Below are 22602 nucleotides of genomic sequence, written 5' to 3' on the forward strand. Positions count from 1 at the left end.
ACAAGTAAGAGAAAAGAGTGAGGAATAATTCACCAACCAACACGTACACTAAAGCTCCCCACATACACTAAGATTTTTGAAATTCTCACAGAAACATACAATTGACTTGATTTACACCTCGGGCCTCAGAGAAATTCAGAAACACACACACACACACACACACATCATTTAAAGTCTATCCACCTGCTATTAATCACAAGTTGAGAGCTAATAGGGAATATCATATAGATATAGACTTTATATAGAAATACATATTTAACTATCTATATAAGTATAGATAGTTAAATATCAAGTTTTAAAATTCCATCGTTTGGGGCTTCCCTGGAGGCACAGTGGTTGAGAGTCTGCCTGCTGACTCAGGGGACACAGGTTCCAGCCCTGGTCTGGGAGGATCCCACATGCCGCGGAGCAACTAAGCCCGTGCACCATAGCTCCTGAGCCTGAGTGCCACAACTGCTGGGGCCTGCGTGCCTGGAGGCCGTGCTCCGCGGCAGGAGAGGCCACCGCAATGGGAGGCCCGCGCACCGCAATGAGGAGTAGCCCCCGCTCGTCGCAACAAGGGAGGGCCCGCGTGCAGCAATGAAGACCCAACGCAGCCAAAAATAAATAAATAAATAATAAAATTCCATCATTTTCCAAAGTAAATTTTTAAAAAAATCCAAGGCTTGCCCCTTTTCCAATTACATTTCCCATTACACAATTTATCCCATCCCGCCAAAGAATTCAAATTTTCACGTATGAGTCCCACAAGAATGAATTAAACAGTAAGCCTAATCATATAGCTTGCAAAATCATTGTAACTATAGACGCTATAGATGCCTGATCGCTTTTTCTAGATTCCCCTCTAATCTGAAAATTTCTAATTACTTCAATTAAAACCATCACTCTACAATGCCCTCTAACTCTCAAATGGTACTTAAAAAGTGAACTTACAGAAGATCAGAATAAAAAGGACATGTCACCCCAGCCAGGCATTCTGGGATACACTGCACGCATTCCTCAGCTTGAAGGATTCAGTAGGGAGAAGCAGTGGCAGGAGGGAGCATATTTCTACCACCACCCCCAAGCCCAACCCCATTCCGTGTGCTTCCCCAGGGCAACATCTGCTGACCTGGAGGTGCACACCTCTGGAGAGTGGTAAGGGTTCTTTCTGACTCCAGGCCTCCCCTATACCCACCCAAGGGTGGCCAGACTTACAAGTATAGGCTATTACAAGTGGGGCTATTCGGCATTAAAACCTCCACCACTCTCTGACCATTTCTAAGTGAAGCATTTTCCCCACACATACTTCACCTCAGGTTCCCAACCACTGGTCTTAAAATACTTCTATTTCTCTCCTTTCAAGATTACTTTCCACTTATTTTATCCTTAATGTTTGGTGTTTTTTCCTTTTTTCATCTTATGTGCATTTTAAATTACACTTTGTGTTATTTTATCAAATATACATAAAAGTACAGAGAATAACATTAAGATAATCAACACCCATGTACCAGCTTAGCAAGACCTTAACATTTTGCCATATTTACTTCAGATCTTTTTGCAGAGGTCTGTTACAGCTGACACCCACTGTGAACCATTTTTCCCAGCTGCAATCCTCTTCCCTCCCTCCCTCCCTCCCTCCCCAGAGACAGCCACTCCCCTGGTGTTTAACATGCCCATGCACTTTAAAAACATTGTTAATACATACTATGTATTAATTATGGATATGCATATCATTTTGCACATTTTAAAACATCATATAAATGGCATCATACCGTACAAATCATTCTGCAACTTGCTTTTTCACTCAACATTGCATTCATTTTAACTGCTGCACAGAATTCCATTGTATGAATATACCATAATTCATTTTATCCATTCCCCTACTGACGGACTTTTAGGTTGTTTCCATTTCTTTACTCTTAAAAACAACGCTCTAATGAAGGCTCGTACACATCTTCTTGGGTAGCCCAGAAGCGGGCGGCAGAGTACGCACATCTTCACCTTGCCAAAAGGCTCTCCACAGTGATTGCACCAATTTACACTTTTCTCCAGCCGAGTATGAAAGTTTCCTTTGTTCCACATCCTCTCAAACACTTGGTGCTATGAGGTTTTTAAATTTTTGCCAATCTGATGGGTACGAAAGAGAGACTCACAGTTTTTAATCTGCACATCCTGTAAGGACAATCATGTTTATTGACCATTTAGACCATTATTTTAATTTTTTTCAACTTTCACATTGCCGTTTGATTCTATCATCACCTTATGGTGATTAACAGTAGAGACTCTGCATCCAGGCTGCCTGGGTTCAAATTCTGGCTCCATCACACCCACCTAGTGTCTGAGGACACTGCTTGACCTCCCCAGGTCTCAGGTTCCTCGTCTGTAACGATAGAGCAGCACCTGCCTCACGGGGTTGTGAGGGTTTTATGAGTTACTACACGCAGAATGCTCAGAACAGTGCCAGGGAGGTCGGATGCTTTACCCTCAGCTGTTCCTGCAGCTGCTCAGCCTGATTCCCGTAACGGACCTACCAACCCTCAGATGTGAGAGCTTCAAAACATCTCAATCCTGGTAACCCAGCTAAATGGCATGGGTCCTCCTGAGTCAATGGCACGTCTGAATCACTGGCAACATGTTCTTTTCTGAAGTCATATCAGCTACTCACTTGGTCAGGAGTTATGTGTATTGCAGGTTCAGAAAACATTATCCCTACATTACTGAGCAAGTCATATAAACAATGAATGAGGTGGGAACAACAGTAAAACCCATGTGGCATAATGCTTCTGACATTAAATAAGCATCCAGCACATATTGGTGATTGCCTAATAAGGAAATGCTGCTGACCTGCCTCTAAAGAAAACTTCACTGGTGTTGAATCACAAACCTAGACCGGCAGGGAAGAGGTACAAGGATGGATGCACAACCCTGCCCTTGACCTTGACCTCACCAGGCTACCTGGCTTCTATACTTCTACTTTGATGCACCTCCTTCACAGCAGAGTTTTAGCAGGATCCTGCTTGAGTGTCTAGGATTCAACACTCACGAAAGAGGGCAGAAACCCCTGGTTTGCCTCTCAGTTCCCAGCGATCCCCTATGCAGAGGGGATGACCTTCCACCCAATCAAGGTTTCAGATAGGCGCCTCGATTTTCACAAGAGGCTAGCCAAGTTGCCCAACCTATTCATCCTGAAAGCATACAGATTGACCTTCAAACCGCGCAGAATATCTGCAATTCTGGACCTAGCCAGAGGCAATAATCTAAAGACATTTGCAGCTCATTTCTTGTTAGAACCAGTTGAGGACAGTGGTATAGACGGAAGACTGTGTCAAGCCCATCCATTCCTCTAGACTAGATAGCCTCGGTTTATCCACGGCTTAAGCCATCTAAAAGCTGCATAACGTTAATACAGCGGTATTCTCCGAGGTGGTGATTTTATTTTCTTCTTTTTAAACTCTTGTATTTTCCAAATTTTCTACCATGAGAAAGTGTTCTGTTTATAATAAAAGAAAAACATACAGGTTATTTTTAAAAGCTTCATACTTGGAATATACTATAGTCCCCACTCCCACCTCCCAACGTAAGTGCTTTCCCTGAGCAACAACTGATATCATATTCTCCGCTTTCATGAGAAAACTTAATGAAAAAAAATTATGTATGAATCCCCAAACTGCACTCTCAGGGAGTTTTTTCCTTTGAACAGGAATGTTGCTGAGGTTCTTCTCTACTCCACCACTCAGTTCATATTAGCCATATAAGAAACTTCTTCCAGAACTAAACACCAGAAAAACAGTTTCACCTGAGCAACTGGTGTCCTTTTTCTTCATGGTCAGTGAGAATTATGTAACTTGTCGGGTATTCTCTTTTTATTTTGGGCAACAGAAAGGTCAGATGCAAATATGAATTATAACCAATCACTAAGCAGGACCTTATGCCTATGCAGCTTTATTCTAAGGATCCCAGGCTCTAACTTGGTTTTTTAGTTTGTTTTGTTTGTTTTTAATATTTTTCTACTGAGTGGATGTATTCTTGAAGCAACCCGAAACCCTTCTTACAATAAGGTAGGACACAGTTAAATGTAACTGTCATCTACACTGCTCAACATTAATGCTTAATATTTAAGTCCTAAAAATTTTAAACTGAGACAATAAAATCATGGTACAGTATCAACAATCTTTCTCAACTAATAAATAAAAGCTTAGTTGAACATGAGGAACTAAGAATTAATTATGATTTCACTCCCAGAGTTAAACCATTAAATTTCTTTTCCTTCACTTATGAAGGATATTTACTTAATTTTTTCATAACAAGACAGAGGAAACAAATACAGCAAAAATTCTTCCAGAACTATACAGATTAGTTAATAGAGCAAAAGAAGGTAATATATTATAGGTGTTATAAACACAGACTTTGAAATCATCAGATAAGATCTGTGTTCAAATCTTGGCATCACTGCATCATAGCTTGAAAAAAAATGGGGCAGGGTAGAACCAAATTCACAATTACTAATTACTAATGGTATGAGTTTGCCCAAATGTAAAATGTGGAGAATAATTATCTATTAAATGTGTTGTGAGAATTAAATAACCTACACGAAGTGCTTAAAATAATGCATAGCATGTTATCCACTCAATCAGAATAGCTGTTTCTGTCATTGTTGTTTTTATATATAAAGCCTAAAGAGCTCTCTTCTAAGCACTTAACTATTTCTGCCGAAGAACTACTGAAGAATTTTCTTGCGAAACTGCAAAACAGAAATACTTCTCAAAGATCCGGTATTTAGCCTAACAATTCAGTGATTAGGCACTCTAACCAACTTACCTAAATTGTCCAGTGCGAAGAAAACAAAGAGCTCGGTTACCATAAAGAAGGTGATTTTCAGGTCTTTAAAAGAAAGAATGTTTCATCAGTAAAGAACGTTACATGCAAAACAAACATAACACAGAAATCATAAGGCATGAAATAATTTTCAAAAACTTTACATCTGTGTGGCAGAGCACAAAGAATATAGTTGTTGTTCCTTCACTTCCAGAGTAACTTGTTCAAACCAACTTAAACTTCCCTGTATTCAAAATGAAGATTAAAAAGTTCTACTTTTTCTGCCTAGCTCATAGGGCTGCTGCAAGGATCAAATGAGACATATTAAAAAACTAGCAAACTACAAGTATGCTGTAACTGTACAGAACAGAATACTTATGTAAGTCAGAACTGTACCACCTTCACAAAGAACTCAAATAAAGGAAGCCTGTAAATTACAACAGTAATTTAAATAGCTTCATTTCAAGTTTTGTCCTTTTTGGTTTTATCTTACTGTTCCTCTACCTCTTCCTAGAAGAACAGAGCAGCAGGCTTTCAGATGTGGTGTGCTACCTGGATTCACTCATTCCCTGTGGAGATGGGTAAGACAGGAAAGAGAGTAGCTGTCTACAGCGCACCCTCCTAAGGCTGCTACAGTATTAGGTGGGCCAGCTAAGATGTCAGTAAGAGCCAGGTGAGGCACACTTGCAGGAATGCTACAAAATTCTAGCAGCTGAGCAAACAGAAGATGAGGTAGAGAGAACACATGCATTCTCTCAACAATTCCAACTATTACCCTTTAAAACTTCCCTCATAGAAAGCACAAATCCCTGAATGGGTGACATCTTAAGTACTAGTAACTAACCCTTTGTTACCAGTTAATAATTTGGAAGGAATTAGTGGAAGGGAAAACAAGAGCAAGAAAGAACAGACGACTCTGTACTGGAAAGCTTGGGAACAAAGTGGGGCAGGGTAGAAGCAAATTCCCAATTTTGTCTGATTCACTTGAGTTATACAACTTGATTAGTAAGTTCATCTACTCAGGTCATCTCATGCTTCTAATACCTATGGGTGAGAAAATATATTCTGCATAGCAAACTGATGATATTCTCCAATTCCTCATCTTGTGTTTCTTTCTAATGACTAGCATTCTAACTTGATCTGCCACATAAAAAGGGTCTCATTGTTCTATTTTGCTCTTACCTACATTCAATGGCTCTGGTGTAATAGATAATAGCTATATCAAATCTTTCTTTGGAAAACTCTTCATTTCCTTTCATTTTCATTAGTTCTCCTTGCTGAGAAATCAAGGTAAAAGAAGACCCATCAATTAAATGCAAAGAGAATCAGTAACCCCAATATTTAAGAAAAATGGTTCTGGGTTTCTATCTCAGGTATCAGAAATAACCTGGGGGATTACTTAGGTAGAAAATGAGAATTCAATACCCAACATTTTAGAATATACATTTAAAGAAACATGTCTGTCTCTAATGACTCAACGCTAACTTTGATAAAGGGATATTAAAAAGTAAACAAAGCCATCACATTATGAATAACACTAACAATTTACCCCTTGTGTACCGTGTTTGGCAGGCCCACTTTTAAACAGACCTTGACATGCCTGCATATGCAGAAAAGAAATAAGATCCAAGTAGAATTTTAATGTTAGGTTAGAAAATGTGATGTTATTCAACAAACCTGAGTGCTTAAAAAATAATATATAAATCAATAACATATAGGCACTGTTGATTAGACTAACTGCCCCCCCCAAAAAATGATGTGAACTACAGCAAGGATGAAATAAGAACAAAAAAAAACAACCAACAACAAAAAATGAAATCAAAGATGCTACAGACATAACTAAAACTTTTCAACTCAAGCCTTCAAATTTTCAAAATAAACAAATTATTATTTACTGGATTATATCAATGGCTTTAGCTAGAGAAGTAAGTAGAATATTAAATATTTTCCTAAATCCCTTTTTAAAAATTTAGTTAAAATCATATTTCCTATGAGTGAATTGTATGGCATGTGAATTACATGCAAATAAAGCTGGTGGCAAAGAAAAATCATATTCCCTCAACTAATTAAAAGCCTTTTAATTTAAAAAAAATCAAATTTCGATTTTCAATTAACTCTTAAAATCTATAACATTAGAAAATTCTGATCAAGATGGCTTCCTCTTCCAAAAAAAATATTCCAATCAAAATTTATTAAAAATTTCCCTCAAACGTGTTATCAAATTTTATAGTAGTTCCTTGTGTACTGACAGCAGTTTTACTGAACTTTCCTCTAAGTGTTAATAAAAGTTCTAACGAGCAAATCTTAAAATATACTTACAAGTAAATATTTATTCTCACCTCTAGACACTCCGCACAACTTTGAGTTTTAAATTCTTCAAGCAAATTGCAGTTTTCTGTTACAACTTTAGTAATGTGATACTTGTCTAAATTTTATTTTTAGGAGAGAGTGAGAGAACATTTGTTTAAAAAAACAAATTGCTATTGTTAATGTTCTAATTCTTAGGCTACGTAGGTTGAGTCTGTAAAGTTCAAGATATACTTTCTAAATAATGTTTCTTATAATCTTTTACATGTATCAACAATATATTTTTAATAAACAGCTGATAAAATGTTTCAGAAAACATTAGATTCACTGTGTGCTAAGAATCTAATATGTTTTATTTCTAGCATTTAAAAATCTTGTTTATTACTACTCTAGTTCTAATTGTAGTTAACAGTGCTCTGTCATAACACATTCCAAATAGGCCTCATAATTACTCAAGTCAATTCAACAAACATTATTGAGCTATGGTGTACCTGGCACGAAGTTTAACTAAAGTTTCTGAAAACAAAAATCTGAGAAACTACTTTCTAAAATGTGTTTAATATAAAAAAAATGAAGAATTTAAAATGTCTTAATTCAACATTTTGACTCTCATGAATGTTAAAATTTGACATTTTTTGAAACATTATTCTCATAAAAATGTAATAAACTAATTAAAATGCAGTAGGTAATAACCAAAATTTGTTAAAAATTTATCAGACATCATTTTCTGCATTTTAAGCTGTTCTATAAAAAAGATTTTAAGTGGTAAATAATAATTTTATTGCAACAAAACTATCGTTACGCTTCTAGCCAAACATATTCACTTCCAAGGCAAAAGCAGTACCTAAAATTTAAGACTGAAGAAAGAATTTTGGAAGGTGCCCAAATAAAGTAAACTAATACTAAAGGGACAGATTAAGATTATAGAACAAAAACCCGAACTTTGAGATCAGAGAGACCTGACTTCTCATCTAGGTTCTACTACTTAATAGACTAAAGAAATATCACTTAACCTTTCAAAGTTTGCTCATTTCTAAAATAGGATCACAGCATCTACCAGGCAGAACTATTATAAAAAGAGACAAAGAGTTAGAAATGAGCCCAAATGGGTATCCAGTACATGATACTGGTCCTTTACTTCCACCATAAAATCTAGGCTATAATTAAAGGCTTCCAAAACAACGAAGAGAACAACCTCTATCAACGTAATACAGCCCACCGTCCAATAAACATCAGGAAAGCCTGTCTTGGGGCTTTCCCGGTGGCACAGTGCTTAAGAATCCACCTGCCAATGCACGGGACACAGGTTCGAGCCCTGGTCCAAGAAGATCCCACATGCTACGGAGCAACTAAGCCCATGCGCCACAACTACTGAGCCCATGTGCCACAACTACGGAAGCCCGCACGCCGAGAGCCCATGCTCTGCAACAAGAGAAGCCACCATAATGAGAAGCCTGCACACCACAACAAAGAGTAGCCCCTCTCCCCACAACTAACCAACGCAGCCAAAAATAAGTAAATAAATTTATTTAAAAAAAAAAAAAGAAAAACCTGTCTTCATATTTAAGATTAATTTCTCTCTAACACTCAGGTCAAGAGTATAAAATGTGCCCTCTACTCAAAATGGCAAATGGAAACGGCAAATTATCAGTCATTATCAAGTAAAGAGTCAAATACCTCCTGTTTCAAGATCCCTATAAAAACACTACTAACACTCAAATATTTTAGAGAAAAATATTTCACAAGGTAAAAAATATATAACGCAGCTTCATCATATATAAGAATAACAAATTCATCAGAGAAATGAAAATTATAATCTTAGCTCAGTTACTTCTCTTATGAATGAGAATACATAAGCCCCAATGTGGTCCCTTTGGGTATTATATATTAATAATATATGGCATACATTTGCTAGGATGTTTAAAAGGTATTAACATCACAGATATCACCAAGACAGGAAATACAGAATAAAATTAACTACAGGGTTAAAGTTCTCTTATTCAGGCTTTTACTCATAAGAGAAAAACGTTTTTTAAAATCCTAAGATAAACAAGAAATCACAGCTACACATTCTATTTTCCAAAATAATACCTTTATAAAACTGAGTCAAGTAACAACTTAAAGCATTTATACTTACATTCAGTAAAGAAAATACTTAACATAGGCCAACAATTGTCAACTGCTCCTAACCTAGGTAAAATTGTTACATCGCCTGTGTATTTCACCCAATTCAAAGCTTCTTCCATTGCCAAGATTTTCTGTTTCAAAAAGAGGGATGAAAAATGTGATTTGTGTATTAATTATAAGTTTACATGTGGCATTATAAATTTATCTTATATAGTATTTCAGACTCTTATTACAAAACTTGTACAACCTCATGTTTTCATTACTCTAGCATGCAACCTAGAATAGCTAGACCCCAACACACAAGTTAACAGAGACCACAGACTCACATATGTTACATCTTCAGGTAACCTCAGGCCACCCTCAGAGCCCAGGATGCTGCTGCAATGATTAAAGACCTGGAAGTTGAGGTCTACAACCTGGCCAGAGGCTGCCCTAGGTAGCAGGAGAATACAGTAACACAAGGTGAATAGGGGTCTCAGATTTCATCTAAACTGGGACTTCCATCCTGACCTTAAGATTAACGGTATCTATTAAGGTTCACGAAAGGGACTATGTACTTAAATGGTCTGTGGCAAAGAGAAGAATAAGCATATAGGCAACAAGAGGAGGGCATGGTTGGTCAAACGAGCACTCAGTGCAATGACCTTCATGAAGGGTCGAGAGTTCACAGAAGTATAATTCATACTTCTTGTGTCGGAAAAGATTTCAGAAATTAAATAATGAAGTCATCAACGCTGGTGTCGGGTTTAAGGGAAACATGTACATGTTTATGTCACCAGTAGCATTAAAAATTGGTTTATTGGGAATTTCCTGGCAGTCCAGTGGTTAGGACTCTGCGCTCTTACTGCTGAGGGCCCGGGTTCAATCCCTGGTCGGGGAGCTAAGATCCTACAATGTATCTGGAGATCATCTAGTAATTGTGTATCAAAAAATGTTCATACCAGGGGCCTAATAACTTCATTTGGGAGAGAACATATACCAGGTAAATAATCTAAAAGAGAAAAAACAATCAACTTGTAAAAGAGGCTCAAAATTACACTACATATATGGGGGAAAAAAATGATAATAATGCAAACCCCCCAAACAAGGAGATTGCTTAGGCAAAATACAGAAATCAGTACTACTAAATGCTACCTATAAAATGTTGACTCGGTGGGCCTAGTATTGATACAGGGGGCAATGAGAAGTGAGAAAACTGCCACGTACTCAAAGTGGTTGTATCGTATTCCCATGTTAACACTTACATTTTCTATTTTATAACCAATTCTCAATAAGCCTCCAATAAAGAATGAATCATTCTGCAAAACAGAAAAGACAAAACTTTTTTTCCTTATTCGGCCAATCATACTTTAATTTTCTAATGGAAAAAAAAATTCTACATTTTAGGAATACTACTCTATGTACATAGTAGTCCACTTTCTACAGCACTTTCATGCCCAATTTACCTCTTAAGGACCCTAAAACAAGTCAGAAATAGTCTTACACAGGGTTCTAATAATAAAATGATTTAGTTTAACTTTTAGATGTACAGATTTTAAACTTTCAGATGTATGGTTCATTACACCTAAATTTTTTTATAAAATTACATTGGCTGAGCTTCCCTGGTGGCGCAGTGGTTGGGAGGCCACCTGCCAATGCGGGGGACACAGGTTCAATCCCTGGTCAGGGAGGATCCCACATGCCGCGGAGCTGCTGAGCCTGTGCACCACAACTGCTGAGTCTGCGCTCTGGAGCCCGCGAGCCATAACTGCTGAAGCCCGTGCGCCACAACCACTGAGCCCGTGCCCCGCAACAAGAGAAGCCACTGCAATGAGAAGCCCCGCGCACCCCAACGAAGAGTAGCCCCCGCTCTCCACAACCAGAGAAAGCCCGCGCACAGCAACGAAGACCCAACGCAGCCAAAAATAAATAAATAAAATAAATAAAATTTTTAAAAAATTACACTGGCTGATATAAGTTGCTGCAAAGGATTAATCTGCAGGAAATAAATATCAGAATGCCCTTTCTAAATTTACGTTTGCAATCAGAATTACCAAGAAAAACACTTGGCTCCATAACCAAGTGAAATGAGAAAAATTATTAAACGGCTTTCAAGGGAAAAAAAACCCTCAGTGTAGTACAGGGATACCTCCTCAAACCTGACATGATAAAGTTTACCCCAAAGAAAAAATATTTGCTGTGGTGGTGCTAACAGTGGCATGATTTTACGTTACAAGATAGGACCCATCACTTTCCGAATCTGCGGCAAAGGCTTCTGTGAACCAGGTGCACACTTCCATTTGTGACAAATTCTAATGTCTATTTGTTAACGGCAAGGAGCAGGCCTGGTTCTCATCATGTCATGTCAGAACCACGAAAACAGCCATCTACCTGATCTCTCAAATACACAGCACAAACTCATGGACAGCAGAATAAGCTCAGGTTAACCATTACCCATCAGTCACTATAAATTAGTAACATGGGCCTAATACCATATAAATATCTATATTCTTGGAATGCGGGAGGGGAACACATTCTATCACTTACCGCAGCTTTCTTTGCCAAATCCACAATATCTTCCATCAACTCAAGATGTTGTAATTTCTTCAAACTTATCTCAGAAGCATGAGAATTGCTTAAAGACAAATTTATTTTTTAAAAGATTAGGGTCTCATATATAAAATTCATTGAATCTTACACTTAACTATATGTTATACCTCAATTCAAACTATTTGAATAAAATTAAGTTCTCTTACTTCACTCTAGGTAATAATAAGTTGTTTATTAGGTAGACAAAATACTACACTTTTTTCTTTCTTCTGTATTATAATACTGGTATTTATAAACAAGCGTATTAATTTTTCCTTATTCAGCTTCAAATCTACCATCTAACGCTCTTCAGAGTTTCATTCATTATAATGTTACCATGATTATTCATTTATATCCAAATCCCAAGTATTAACTTTTCCACTCTATTAAACAAAAGTAGAGTTGAACAGTATACAAGAATGAGACATAAGCCTTCCATTGCACTTGGCATTCCTCAGTACTGGGCAACACACTCACCACTGTTCACACAAAATGGGTTAACAAGCAGTAACTTACTTCGCCTCCACACAGGGATGCAACCGTGATATTACAGAACTGTGTTGACGTTGAAACAGAAGTGGCCAGAAGACGTGTATTTTAATGGCATCACAGTAATCTTGCAGGATAGAAATAGGTTTACTACACCACATAGTGCAGATATCAAACTCTTAATTAAAAAGAAAAAGTTTTAAATTAATATTTTGTGCCTCATTTTGGAATGAATCAACACTGTCAAGGGAAAAGACAAAAATGGATATGGAAAGATAAGAAATGAATGGATGAAATATTTTAACCTGTCAGATGTTAAGAATATCTAAGTGTTAGCTAAAACTCCATTTTAACAAGGAAAGGTTTTTTAATTTCTAGCTAAAAAGGATAATAAAGAACAAACTTTGTAAAGATGTATAAGTCTGTTATGTTGATGTGAATGCATGAACCTCCCTTGATAGCTGTTTCAACAAATTAAAATTAAAATACCAAAGTACTCACCTAAGTTTCCCTCACTTTGGGTATAATCTTTATACTGTCTACCCTGAAAAAGAAAAAAATTCTTTTGACTTGTATCTGGTAAATGCAAAAGTAACAGTTCTTGATTTTTAATGTAAGGGTTATCAATACTAAACTAAAAACTTAAAGTACGTTTACTTTTCCACTTTGAATACAACATCTTCAACCAATGAGTCTTTTGGCCTTTTTCAGTGTTTCCCCAAGTCTGTTTCTATGGCTCTCCCTGACAGCCTTTAGTCTCATCTCCAGTCAGAAAACAAGCTTTCACCAGCACTGCACATTCTCCTTGTTGAGGCACTGCTTACTTCTCCGTCTGAAATGACCTCTTCAAAAGCCATACATATCTCCCTATCAAATCTTGTGTAGCACAAAAATATCTTTACTCAGACAGCTCTATACCACAAAACCTTCAAGAAGTAAATCGTAAAGGTTCTCATAAGAAGGAAAAAAAAATGTATAACTATGTATGGTGATGGACGTTAACTAAACTTACTGTGCTGATCTCATGATATATACATATATTGAATCCTTATGTTGTACATCTGAAACTAATGTCATATGTCGATTATACCTCAATTTTTTAAAAAAATAAACCTTTAAGAATACATAATGTTAAAAACAAAAAGTTAAGGGGACTTCCCTGGCGGTCCAGTAGTTAAGACTGCACTTCCACTGCAGAGGGCACGGGTGTGATCCCCTGGTCAGAAAACTAAGATCCCGCATGCCACGCGGTGTTTAAAAAAAAAAAAAAAAAGTTAAGAAATCTACTTACCACCCCGTCACAGTAAAGTTGAGTCACACGAACATAGTCATTGGACATAAATTCGGAGGCAAAGACACAATCATCCACATAAGGGCACTCTTCTAACAAGGCATAATCTGCTACGGTGAAATTTCCCAGGGCAAAATCGTCCATGGTGCACCCTCCTAAGGACACAACAAAACCCAAATCCATAATCAAATCATTTGAGATGATATGAGAAGCAGTTTTCCTAGCTTCTATAGTATATCTGAAAAATACCTGGAACTTACGCCCAAGGAAATAACTCCAATGAGAACACTGAGCTCTGGAAGATTCTCAACCTCATTTGCTAGTCTTTCCCCTTGACTCTCCTCGAGTATCAGTTTAATCTATTTCTTCCTTTTGTCAGGTTCAAAGAATCACCATCTCTACCCTGAATTTAACTGTTTACATGTCTCCTTTCGATGGAAGATAAGTAAGGGCATCTTATTCATCTTTGTATGTGCCTAGATGAATGAACAAAAGACATCCTTCCACTGCTGCCCTTTTACCCCAACTGCTTTTACTGCCTCTGTGAAATATGCTGTTTCATCATACAGAAACTCTGCCACATTCTCAACCTCCTGGCTGGAACTAAACCCTGACTGCACTGATAAAACGGTTTCCTCTCAGCTGTTCATATTCTCCTATCCATGCCTCAGTGTGTGTGTCTGTCTCGGGCAAAGGGGCAGAGCTGAAGTGGTACAGGGAGAGTACGTAGCCTCCTAACCCCTCACAGCCGCATCCAGACCTGCCATCCTCCCAGCAATCGCTGCTCCTAACGCTCTCACAACAGCTACAGCAGCACGGCAACGCCCCTTACATTATCAGTGACCATGCTCTTAAAACAAGTACTTCAGTGGGGGGACGGGGAATTAGGGCTAGAGTTTCAGACTAAAGTGTAGTCCCCTGAAGAAAGTTCAATAACAAAAATGTATAGCTATCAGTGAATAGCTACAAAACCTAAATATCACTGGAAAATGCAGCATTTTATTACTTGTAACTCTTGCCCAAGTAGTGGCTTTCTTTTCCTATCATCACCAGCACCACCATTAACACCATTTTTTATACCTGTTCACTTCATCACTATTATCCCACTACCTTATGACAAACCAAGTTTCTTTTTTCCCAAGCAAGACCACCATGAGTCCTTGGAAAACACATCTGTTTCTTTAAGTAATCCTTCCTCTTATGCCCAATTTGCTGTACAACAACCTCACAATATCAGAAGTGAAGACCAATGACCACCTTCCTAGCAAACTGCCGGTACCATTTGTCCTATGTTGTACCAGGCGTTTTACACGTACCATCTCACTGATCCTCACAGCAATTCTTTGCAGGCCCAATTATTATCACAGTCACTGTACAGATGGAAAACATGCGTAGCAAAACTAAGTAATCTGCTCAAGGTCACCAAGCTAGGCAGGATTCAAACCTAGGTCTTCTGATTCCACAGTTTCCTCTCAAACACTGTATTTCACTAGATCTACGTTTCGTTGTCACTGCCGTCTAGCTGCCTCCTGGCTGTTGTCATGTTTAAGAACACAGGCACCTAGTTCACAGTGTTCGCCTCTTTCCTCCAATCATCATTCCAGCCACACCAACGTCCATGTGGACAACCCTTCAGGACTCTAGCCTTGCAGTGCAACCACCTTCTCAACTAAAATGAAATCTGCGGCCCACCTCACCTAGGCTCTTCCTTCACAAGGCCACACCTTGGACCACTGCCCAGGTCTAAACCAGTTTTTAAATCTTTAACTCTGATTAGCTCCTCTCCAACCACACCCAGGAATCATTACGACTTACGTCTCCCCTATCTCCTACCACATTCTTCAACCTCATCAAGAATTCTTCCTTTTCTGCCATTCAAATCCTCCATTCTTGTTTATTTTCACTTTCCTAATATTGGGTTTCCACTTCCACCATTTAAGGGAAGCTGCTTCAATAAAGCCGTTGGCAACCTTTTCCAGTAGACTGGATATCTACAATGTCTGGAACCTGACCTGTCCTGGATGAACAATACTTCCAGAGTTTAGAGAATTTAACTCCAAAAGTAAACAATGACTGGAAAAAATATGAAGACATTTTAGCACCCAAAGTATGGCACATAATATGGGACATATGCTATTCTGGGAAATATATACACTTTTAAACTCATTTGTCTTGCAAATGTTTTTTGTATATAAATACAGAAAGAGCCAAGAACGGTCTGTCACAGCCCACACATCACCATCGTGGCATCAGTTACAAAACAATTAACATGCTCATACCTGGCAGACTGAGCCACTGTGACACCATGCTGGTCAGTCACAGCCTGGCATATCTCACTGATACCACGCCCTACACCAACTGCACCGTAATTACGACATTGGTGTAATTTTTATTTTCTGTTTTGTTTTAACCAGAGAGGCGATGAGGCATAGTGGTTAAGAGCATAGACTCTGGAACCAGACTGCCTGGGCTTGAATCCTGGCTCTATTTCCTGAGTGTGTGATCTTGGACAAGTTACTTAACCTCTGTAGGCTTCAGTTTCCTCACTTAATCAAATGAGGACAGCAATCCTACCTATCTGATTAAACCATTAACACATTTAAAGTGCTTTTAATAGCACACAGTGTATAGGAAACGCTACAAATATCAGCTATCATTAACATATTAGATGAATTTTTTTTAATCCGCTATTTGGATGCCTCTAACTAAATGGTCTCCCTTAATTGCTAATTCCCAAGAGCACTTTTCAGCTTACGACTTACTTGACGCTGTTGACCACTTCCTCCTTCTCAGAACTCTTCATTTGGACTCCAAAGACCATCTTCTCCTGGTTCTCCTCCTATTCTTCTGGCTGCTCTTCCTCAGTCTCCATGGCTCTTCTTCTCCATTCCCCGCCACCCAAATGTCAACTCTCTTTTCTTCTCACGCTTACTCTCTCCTTGGGTGACCTCATCCACCATACCCATGCCTTAAAACAGCACTTTCTGAACTTCCATCATTTGCATAGCTTCACCACAATTTTTGCCATTTCCACAGATCCCATGTATTTTATTTACTTAATATTCTCTTCTTTTGGGGCTCACTTGGTCTAAGTGATAATATCCATGATATTACAGGTTTGAAATACAGCTTACGTTTTTCAGACACATTAAATTCCTATTTTTTTTATCTGTGTACTACTTTAAATTACCTCATACTCACTGTAGCAAACCACAGCTGACATGTCCAAATGCTGAAGACTCTCAAATCTCTCCAGGCTGGGTTGCATCTCATAACTTCTAGACCCTCCCTATCGACTGCTACTGGGTCTTAACCAAGATGTCCCGCAAGCCTCTCAGATTCAGTAAGTTAAAAAACAAACTTATCTTTTTCCTCAAGAACAAATGAAACCAAGTTCTTTCCTCTTTCTGTATGTTACCAGTTAATTGCTCTACATGCCACCTGGTTACCCAAACCAGAAATCTGGAGGTCAGTCTACACTCCCCCAGTCTCCTTCAACATTCCTAACCAACCTGACCATGAAGTCCTGTCCTTTCGACTCCTCTAAGGAATCCAAAATTAGCACACATACACCTCTTCATGCCCACTGCCAATGCCTTGGTTGCAGCTCCACCTTTTCTCCTCTGAACTACTTAAACAAGCAGTCTCCTAACTGGTGACTTGCCTTCAATCTTGGCATCCCCGAAAACCCTGATCATAACACTTCACTGCTTAAAATAATTCAGAAGCTTCTCATCGTCTTCAGGAAAAAGTCCAAACTCCTTACTATAGCACAGAAGGCCTTTTGCGATCCTGTTCCTGCATTTCTCTAGTCACTCCATGACATGCAACGTAGAAGCCAGTCATACTCAGCTGCCTGGCACTTCTAAACAAACCTTATTCTGCAACCACAATGCCTACCAATCCTTAATACTCGATTCCAGGAAGCATTTCCTGAACTTCTCACTACCACCAAGTTTATTTTTGCACCGCTTCTCTGTAAGCCCCGAGCACCCTGCTCATATCTTTTTGACAGCAATTTTTATACTGTTTGGTCATTACAGGTTTCTCTCTGTAGGTTCACTATGTCCAGAGGGCACACTGTGCCCTACTCATCTTGATTCCGTATCTCAGTGCTTCCCAAATTTTTAATTTGCATACCCCAAAGTAGAAAACTTTGCCAAACCCACTTGTCAACTATTTGTACTGTTACCTATTTAATATTTTTACCTATTTAATATTTTTATTTAGACTAACTCAAGTTTTAACTTAGATGTAAACTTGTTTTAATGGAAAGTTTGTTACCACCAAGAAATCTTAAGTTTGGTAGGACAGAATTTTTTTTCCTAACACATACTAAAATGAATATACTACAAAAATTAAATAATAATGTAAAGTACTTCTGAGCCCATCAATTATGATGAACTAATGGGGCACTCCATGACTGCAAAACAAAGTGGATGCTAGATTTTTTAAATTTTTCTGAGCTCATAGAAATAGCCAACATTTAAAACCACCCTTTCCCCCCAAAGCAACAAACCTCTAGCTAGAAACTAAACCTGACAGTCAACAATGATAAATCATAATGCCAAGAGCAATAGTGGGATCATGGGCCAGAAGCAAAGTGAGAAAACTGAAAGGCTGGTCCCACGTAAAGCTCCCAGCCAAAGCTAATACAAATCCTATCAGAAGGAAAGTACCCCCAAATCAGACTCTCAAAATTCCCACAGAGAAAGATCAATCAATCAAGAGTTCATCACTGAAAATCTCTAAGCACAGGAGGTGACAATCCACCATAAGAAAGGCAACAGAAAAAACAAGCAATAAATTTGGACCCCTGAGGACATCAAACATTGGGACTGCCAGTCTACAGAATATAGATTCAAAAAAATGAGCAAGCAACATGAGACTATAAAAAATGACTGGGTATAGCTAAAAAAGAACCGAGTGATACTTTAAGAAACTAAAAATATAATTGCTAAAAGTAAAGGAAAATAAAACACATGGGTCAAACAGATGATCAGGCACAGGTGAAGAGAAAACTGACGAACAAGAACATATGCCTGATGAAATTACCCAGCAATTTAAGTTCTGGCAAAGATACAAGGAAATGAAAAATGTGAAAGATGAAAAGTGATCTGGAAACAGTCTCATACATATATATCCAGTTAAATTTCCAGAAGGAGAAAATAGATAAAATCAGAGAGAAAGTATTTAAAGGACACAAAGCTCAGAATCTGCTAGACCTCATGAAGACAAAATTCTGAATCAGGAAACACATGTATCCAAAATAGGATAAATAAAAAGTAATAATCATCTAGACTTAGAAGTGAAGATGTAAACCAAAGACAGAAAATCCAATGCAGCCAGAAGAAAAATAATATTTTCTTCAAATTACCATAAATAAAACTGGCAGCAGACAACTTTGCATGTAGAATAATATATTTACCATATAAGCAGAAAATAAAGCATCAACCTAGAACTGTATACCCATCAAAATTATCCTCAAGAACAAGGGTAAAATAAAAATAATTTTAGATAAAAAAATGAGTTGACCACCAAGAGACCTGAACTAACTTCTAAAAGTACCAATTAAAAATCATAAATTACCTGACTGGATTAGAAGAAAAATCTAGTAATATATTCTTCATAAGAGATACCTAAAATCTAAGGACATAAGAAAAGTGACATGAAAATGAAGAAAAAGGTTATTCCAGGTAAATCACCACCAAAAGAAAGGTGGGATAGACCAAACAGACCCTAAGACAAAAATCAAAATTAAGCATGGAGAGAACCACAACATAACAGAAAAGGTTCAACCCACTAGGAAAACAATGTTTAGCTTGCATGTATCTAATCAAATAGTCTCAAAATACATAAAAAGAAAAACTGTTAGAACTACAGGAAGTCTGTTAGAAGGTAACAGTGGAAGACTACATCTCTCTCATGATAGGTCAAACAACTGAAAATTAATATAGACAGTCTGAACAACACAATTTACAAGCCTGATCTAACACATACATAACAACTAGAGAATACATACTCTTCACAAGTACACACAGAATGGTTATCGCAATTCCCTATGTACAAGGCCATAAAGCAAGGGCAAACAAATATTTTTAGAAAGATAAAATATACAATACATTCTCTGACAACACAATTAAGAAATGAACGAAAAGGAAAAATGTTAATGAAGAAACATTTGGAAATTTTAAAGCATATTTTAAAGAAAACTTTAAAACACATAAGTCAGAGAAGAAATCAAAATAGGAATTTTAATAATACTTAAATTTAAAAATTAATGAAAATACCATAAATTAAACCATGTTACATAAAGCAAAAATGAACTGTGAGGAAGCGTATAGCTTTACATGCTTGTAGTAGGAAACAGGAATGACTGAAAATTAGTAAGTTAATCATGCAATTTAAGTTAGAAAAATAATAAACAATAAACTCAAAGAAGGAAAAGGAAGGAAATCATAAAGGAGACAAAAATCAATGAACTAAAAAACAAAAATATAATAGAACAAAGGAGGCCAAAGATTCATCCTCTGGCAAGATTAATAAAATAGACAAACTTCTGGCAAAATTTAAAGAAAAAAAGTCGCACACAAATAATATTCAAAATGAGAAAAGGGAACATAACTACAAGTAAAAGAGATTAAAGAGAATTAAGACAATACCATGAACCTGATGCCAATAAATTTTTAAAAATAAATAAATAGGGCTTCCCTGGTGGCACAGTGGTTGAGAGTCTGCCTGCCGATGCAGGGGACGCGGGTTCGTGCCCCAGTCTGGGAAGATCCCACATGCCGTGGAGAGGCTGGGCCCGTGAGCCATGGCCGCTGAGCCTGCGCGTCCGGAGCCTGTGCTCCGCAACGGGAGAGGCCACAGCAGTGAGAGGCCCGCGTACCGCAAAAAAATAAATAAATAAAATTTACCAAAACTGACTAAAAGAAATGGAAAACCTGAAGTCCTATTACTATTCAATTGCTAATTATCAACAATTTACAGTCCTCTACACACAAAAAATTAGATCCAAATGGTCTCACAGATAAATGCTACCAAACTTTTTGTTGTTGTTGTTCAGCAGATCACTAGTGAACAGAGGGCCAATTCAATACACGGAGTGAGGCCAATTGTAGCCACATGGGGGCAAAAAATGAATGTGGATCATTACCTCACACCATATACAAAAATCAGTACCAGATGGATTATGAACTTAAATGTGAAAGGCGTCATTTAAAAACTTCTAAAGAGAAACACAAGAGAATGACTTTATAATCCCAGGGCAGGGAAAGTTTCCAATTAGATTACATTAAAATTAAGAACTTCTGTTCAGCAACATACACCATGAAGTGCAAAAAGACAGACCATGAACTAGAAGAAATTTACAACATGTATACTCAATAAAGGATCGATGTTACCAGTTTGTTTTAAAAGACACCCCAACAGAAAAATGGGTAAAAGATATGACGAGGTATTTTTTTTGTGAACAAAAAGGACAGATGGTTCACAGACAAATGAAAAGATGCTCAAACTCATTAACAATCAAGAAATACAAATTAAAACCACAATGCACACCATTTCATACCCATCTGACTGATAAATATTAAGGAGTCTAAAAGTAATAAGTGTTGCAGAGAATATAGATCAACTATAACTCTTACACACCGCTAATCAAAGTATATAAATTGACAAAACTGCTTGCCAAAGTATAAGCTGGTACAACCACTTCAGAAAACAATTTGGTATCATTTTGTAAAGTTGAACATTCATACCCCAAAACCCAGCAATTCCACTTCTAGCAAATAGCTTACCACAGTGGTATTCCGATATTTTTTTACTCACAAACCACAACGCTTTAAAAATTACATATTCTTCACACTTTAAAATGACATCTAAAAAATTTCAGCCCCAAGTTTAAATAATTGCAAAGGATGAATTTCTAGAGTATCACAGTGACATTTTAAAACTGACATATCATTGGTTTAAAATGTCATAATTATTACAGCATAAAGTTGATCAAAAAATAACTAGTATATATAATGATAATTAAACATAAAAGTTACATTTTATTGGAAATGCAGCTCTTGAGGAGATGGGAAGTGTCTGGATTAAAAGAGGTGTTTCCTAACACTATAGCTGCATGAATTTTAGATTAGCCTTTTGTTTTCCATGGAGAGTTTTTCAACTGGGACACTACCCTGGTAAGATTCCATATGGGTGAGCGCTATGCATTCCTAATTTAAGGCAGAAGTGCTACTGTGAGAGGGAAGGTGGGAAAGTAGAACCAGGAGGAAGTTTCTGTCACAGGCTTCGGCATTACCAGTTTTACGAAAGGGTACACATGGAATTTAATGATCACAAATTGATTCATTAATATTACCTGTGCCCAAGGACTCCTCAGAAAATCTTTATTACTTCCCCTGAGGTCATATACCCCAGTGTGAAAAGTAGAGAAATTCTTGCAACTATGTACCAGAAGATATGTACAAGAATCTTCAAAATAGCAAAACCTAGAAACAACCAAACTGTTCATCAACAGAAGAACACATACACTGTGTTATATTCACCCACAGAATATTACACAGCTGTGAAAATTAATGACATATCTATACTGAATATCAGTGACTCTTAGAAACATAACATTGAGTGAAATAAGCAAGACCCAGAAAGCTGTATCCAGTATTCCTTTTTTAAAATTCAAAAACAATAGAAACCACACAATACATTGTTGAGGGATGTACACATATCTGATAAAATTATTTTTAAAAAAACAAGGAATGACACACACAATTTAGGATAGTCACTCTGGAGGTGAGCACATTCAATATTGGTCATTTTGATTCCTGGATTGATCATTTTGATTCTTGGATTGAGTGGTGGGTTGATAGGTGTTCATTTTATTGTTTTGCTTCACAACTTGCATACATGTTACATATTTTGAAGGTATCAAATATTACATTAGAGGAAAGAAGATTTTTTAAAAACCGTTCATCATATGCAAAAAAGTATTTAATTAAATCACCTCACCTGCTATT

The 22602-nt window shown here is 37.4% G+C and overlaps 1 protein-coding gene across 9 annotated transcripts in view; it reads right to left on the minus strand.

Annotated features, from left to right (window-relative positions):
• Positions 1–22602, minus strand: part of TTC3 (tetratricopeptide repeat domain 3) — a 140687-nt gene that overhangs the window by 115538 nt on the left and 2547 nt on the right. For 2 of the 9 annotated variants that reach the window (XM_089910266.1, XM_089910267.1), the window contains exons 1-9: positions 13580–15452; positions 12790–12832; positions 12316–12466; positions 11758–11845; positions 10476–10529; positions 9242–9362; positions 7137–7222; positions 5980–6074; positions 4801–4863 (exon numbers count right to left, since the gene is read on the minus strand). In XM_089910266.1, coding sequence (XP_089766392.1) covers positions 4801–4863; positions 5980–6074; positions 7137–7222; positions 9242–9362; positions 10476–10529; positions 11758–11845; positions 12316–12466; positions 12790–12832; positions 13580–13762 — 884 coding nt within the window. In that variant the 5' untranslated portion in view covers positions 13763–15452. Of the gene's footprint in view, positions 1–1754; positions 3415–4800; positions 4864–5979; positions 6075–7136; positions 7223–9241; positions 9363–10475; positions 10530–11757; positions 11846–12315; positions 12467–12789; positions 12833–13579; positions 15453–22602 lie in introns of those variants that run through there. The other 7 variants (XM_089910264.1, XM_022553004.2, XM_022553008.3 and 4 more) reach the window with 5 other exon arrangements.

This window comes from Delphinapterus leucas, chromosome 4, assembly GCF_059928025.1.
Source record: "Delphinapterus leucas isolate spDelLeu-1000000601 "Yukka" chromosome 4, BTC_Dleu_Yukka2, whole genome shotgun sequence".
In the NCBI taxonomy this organism is placed as follows: domain Eukaryota; kingdom Metazoa; phylum Chordata; class Mammalia; order Artiodactyla; family Monodontidae; genus Delphinapterus; species Delphinapterus leucas.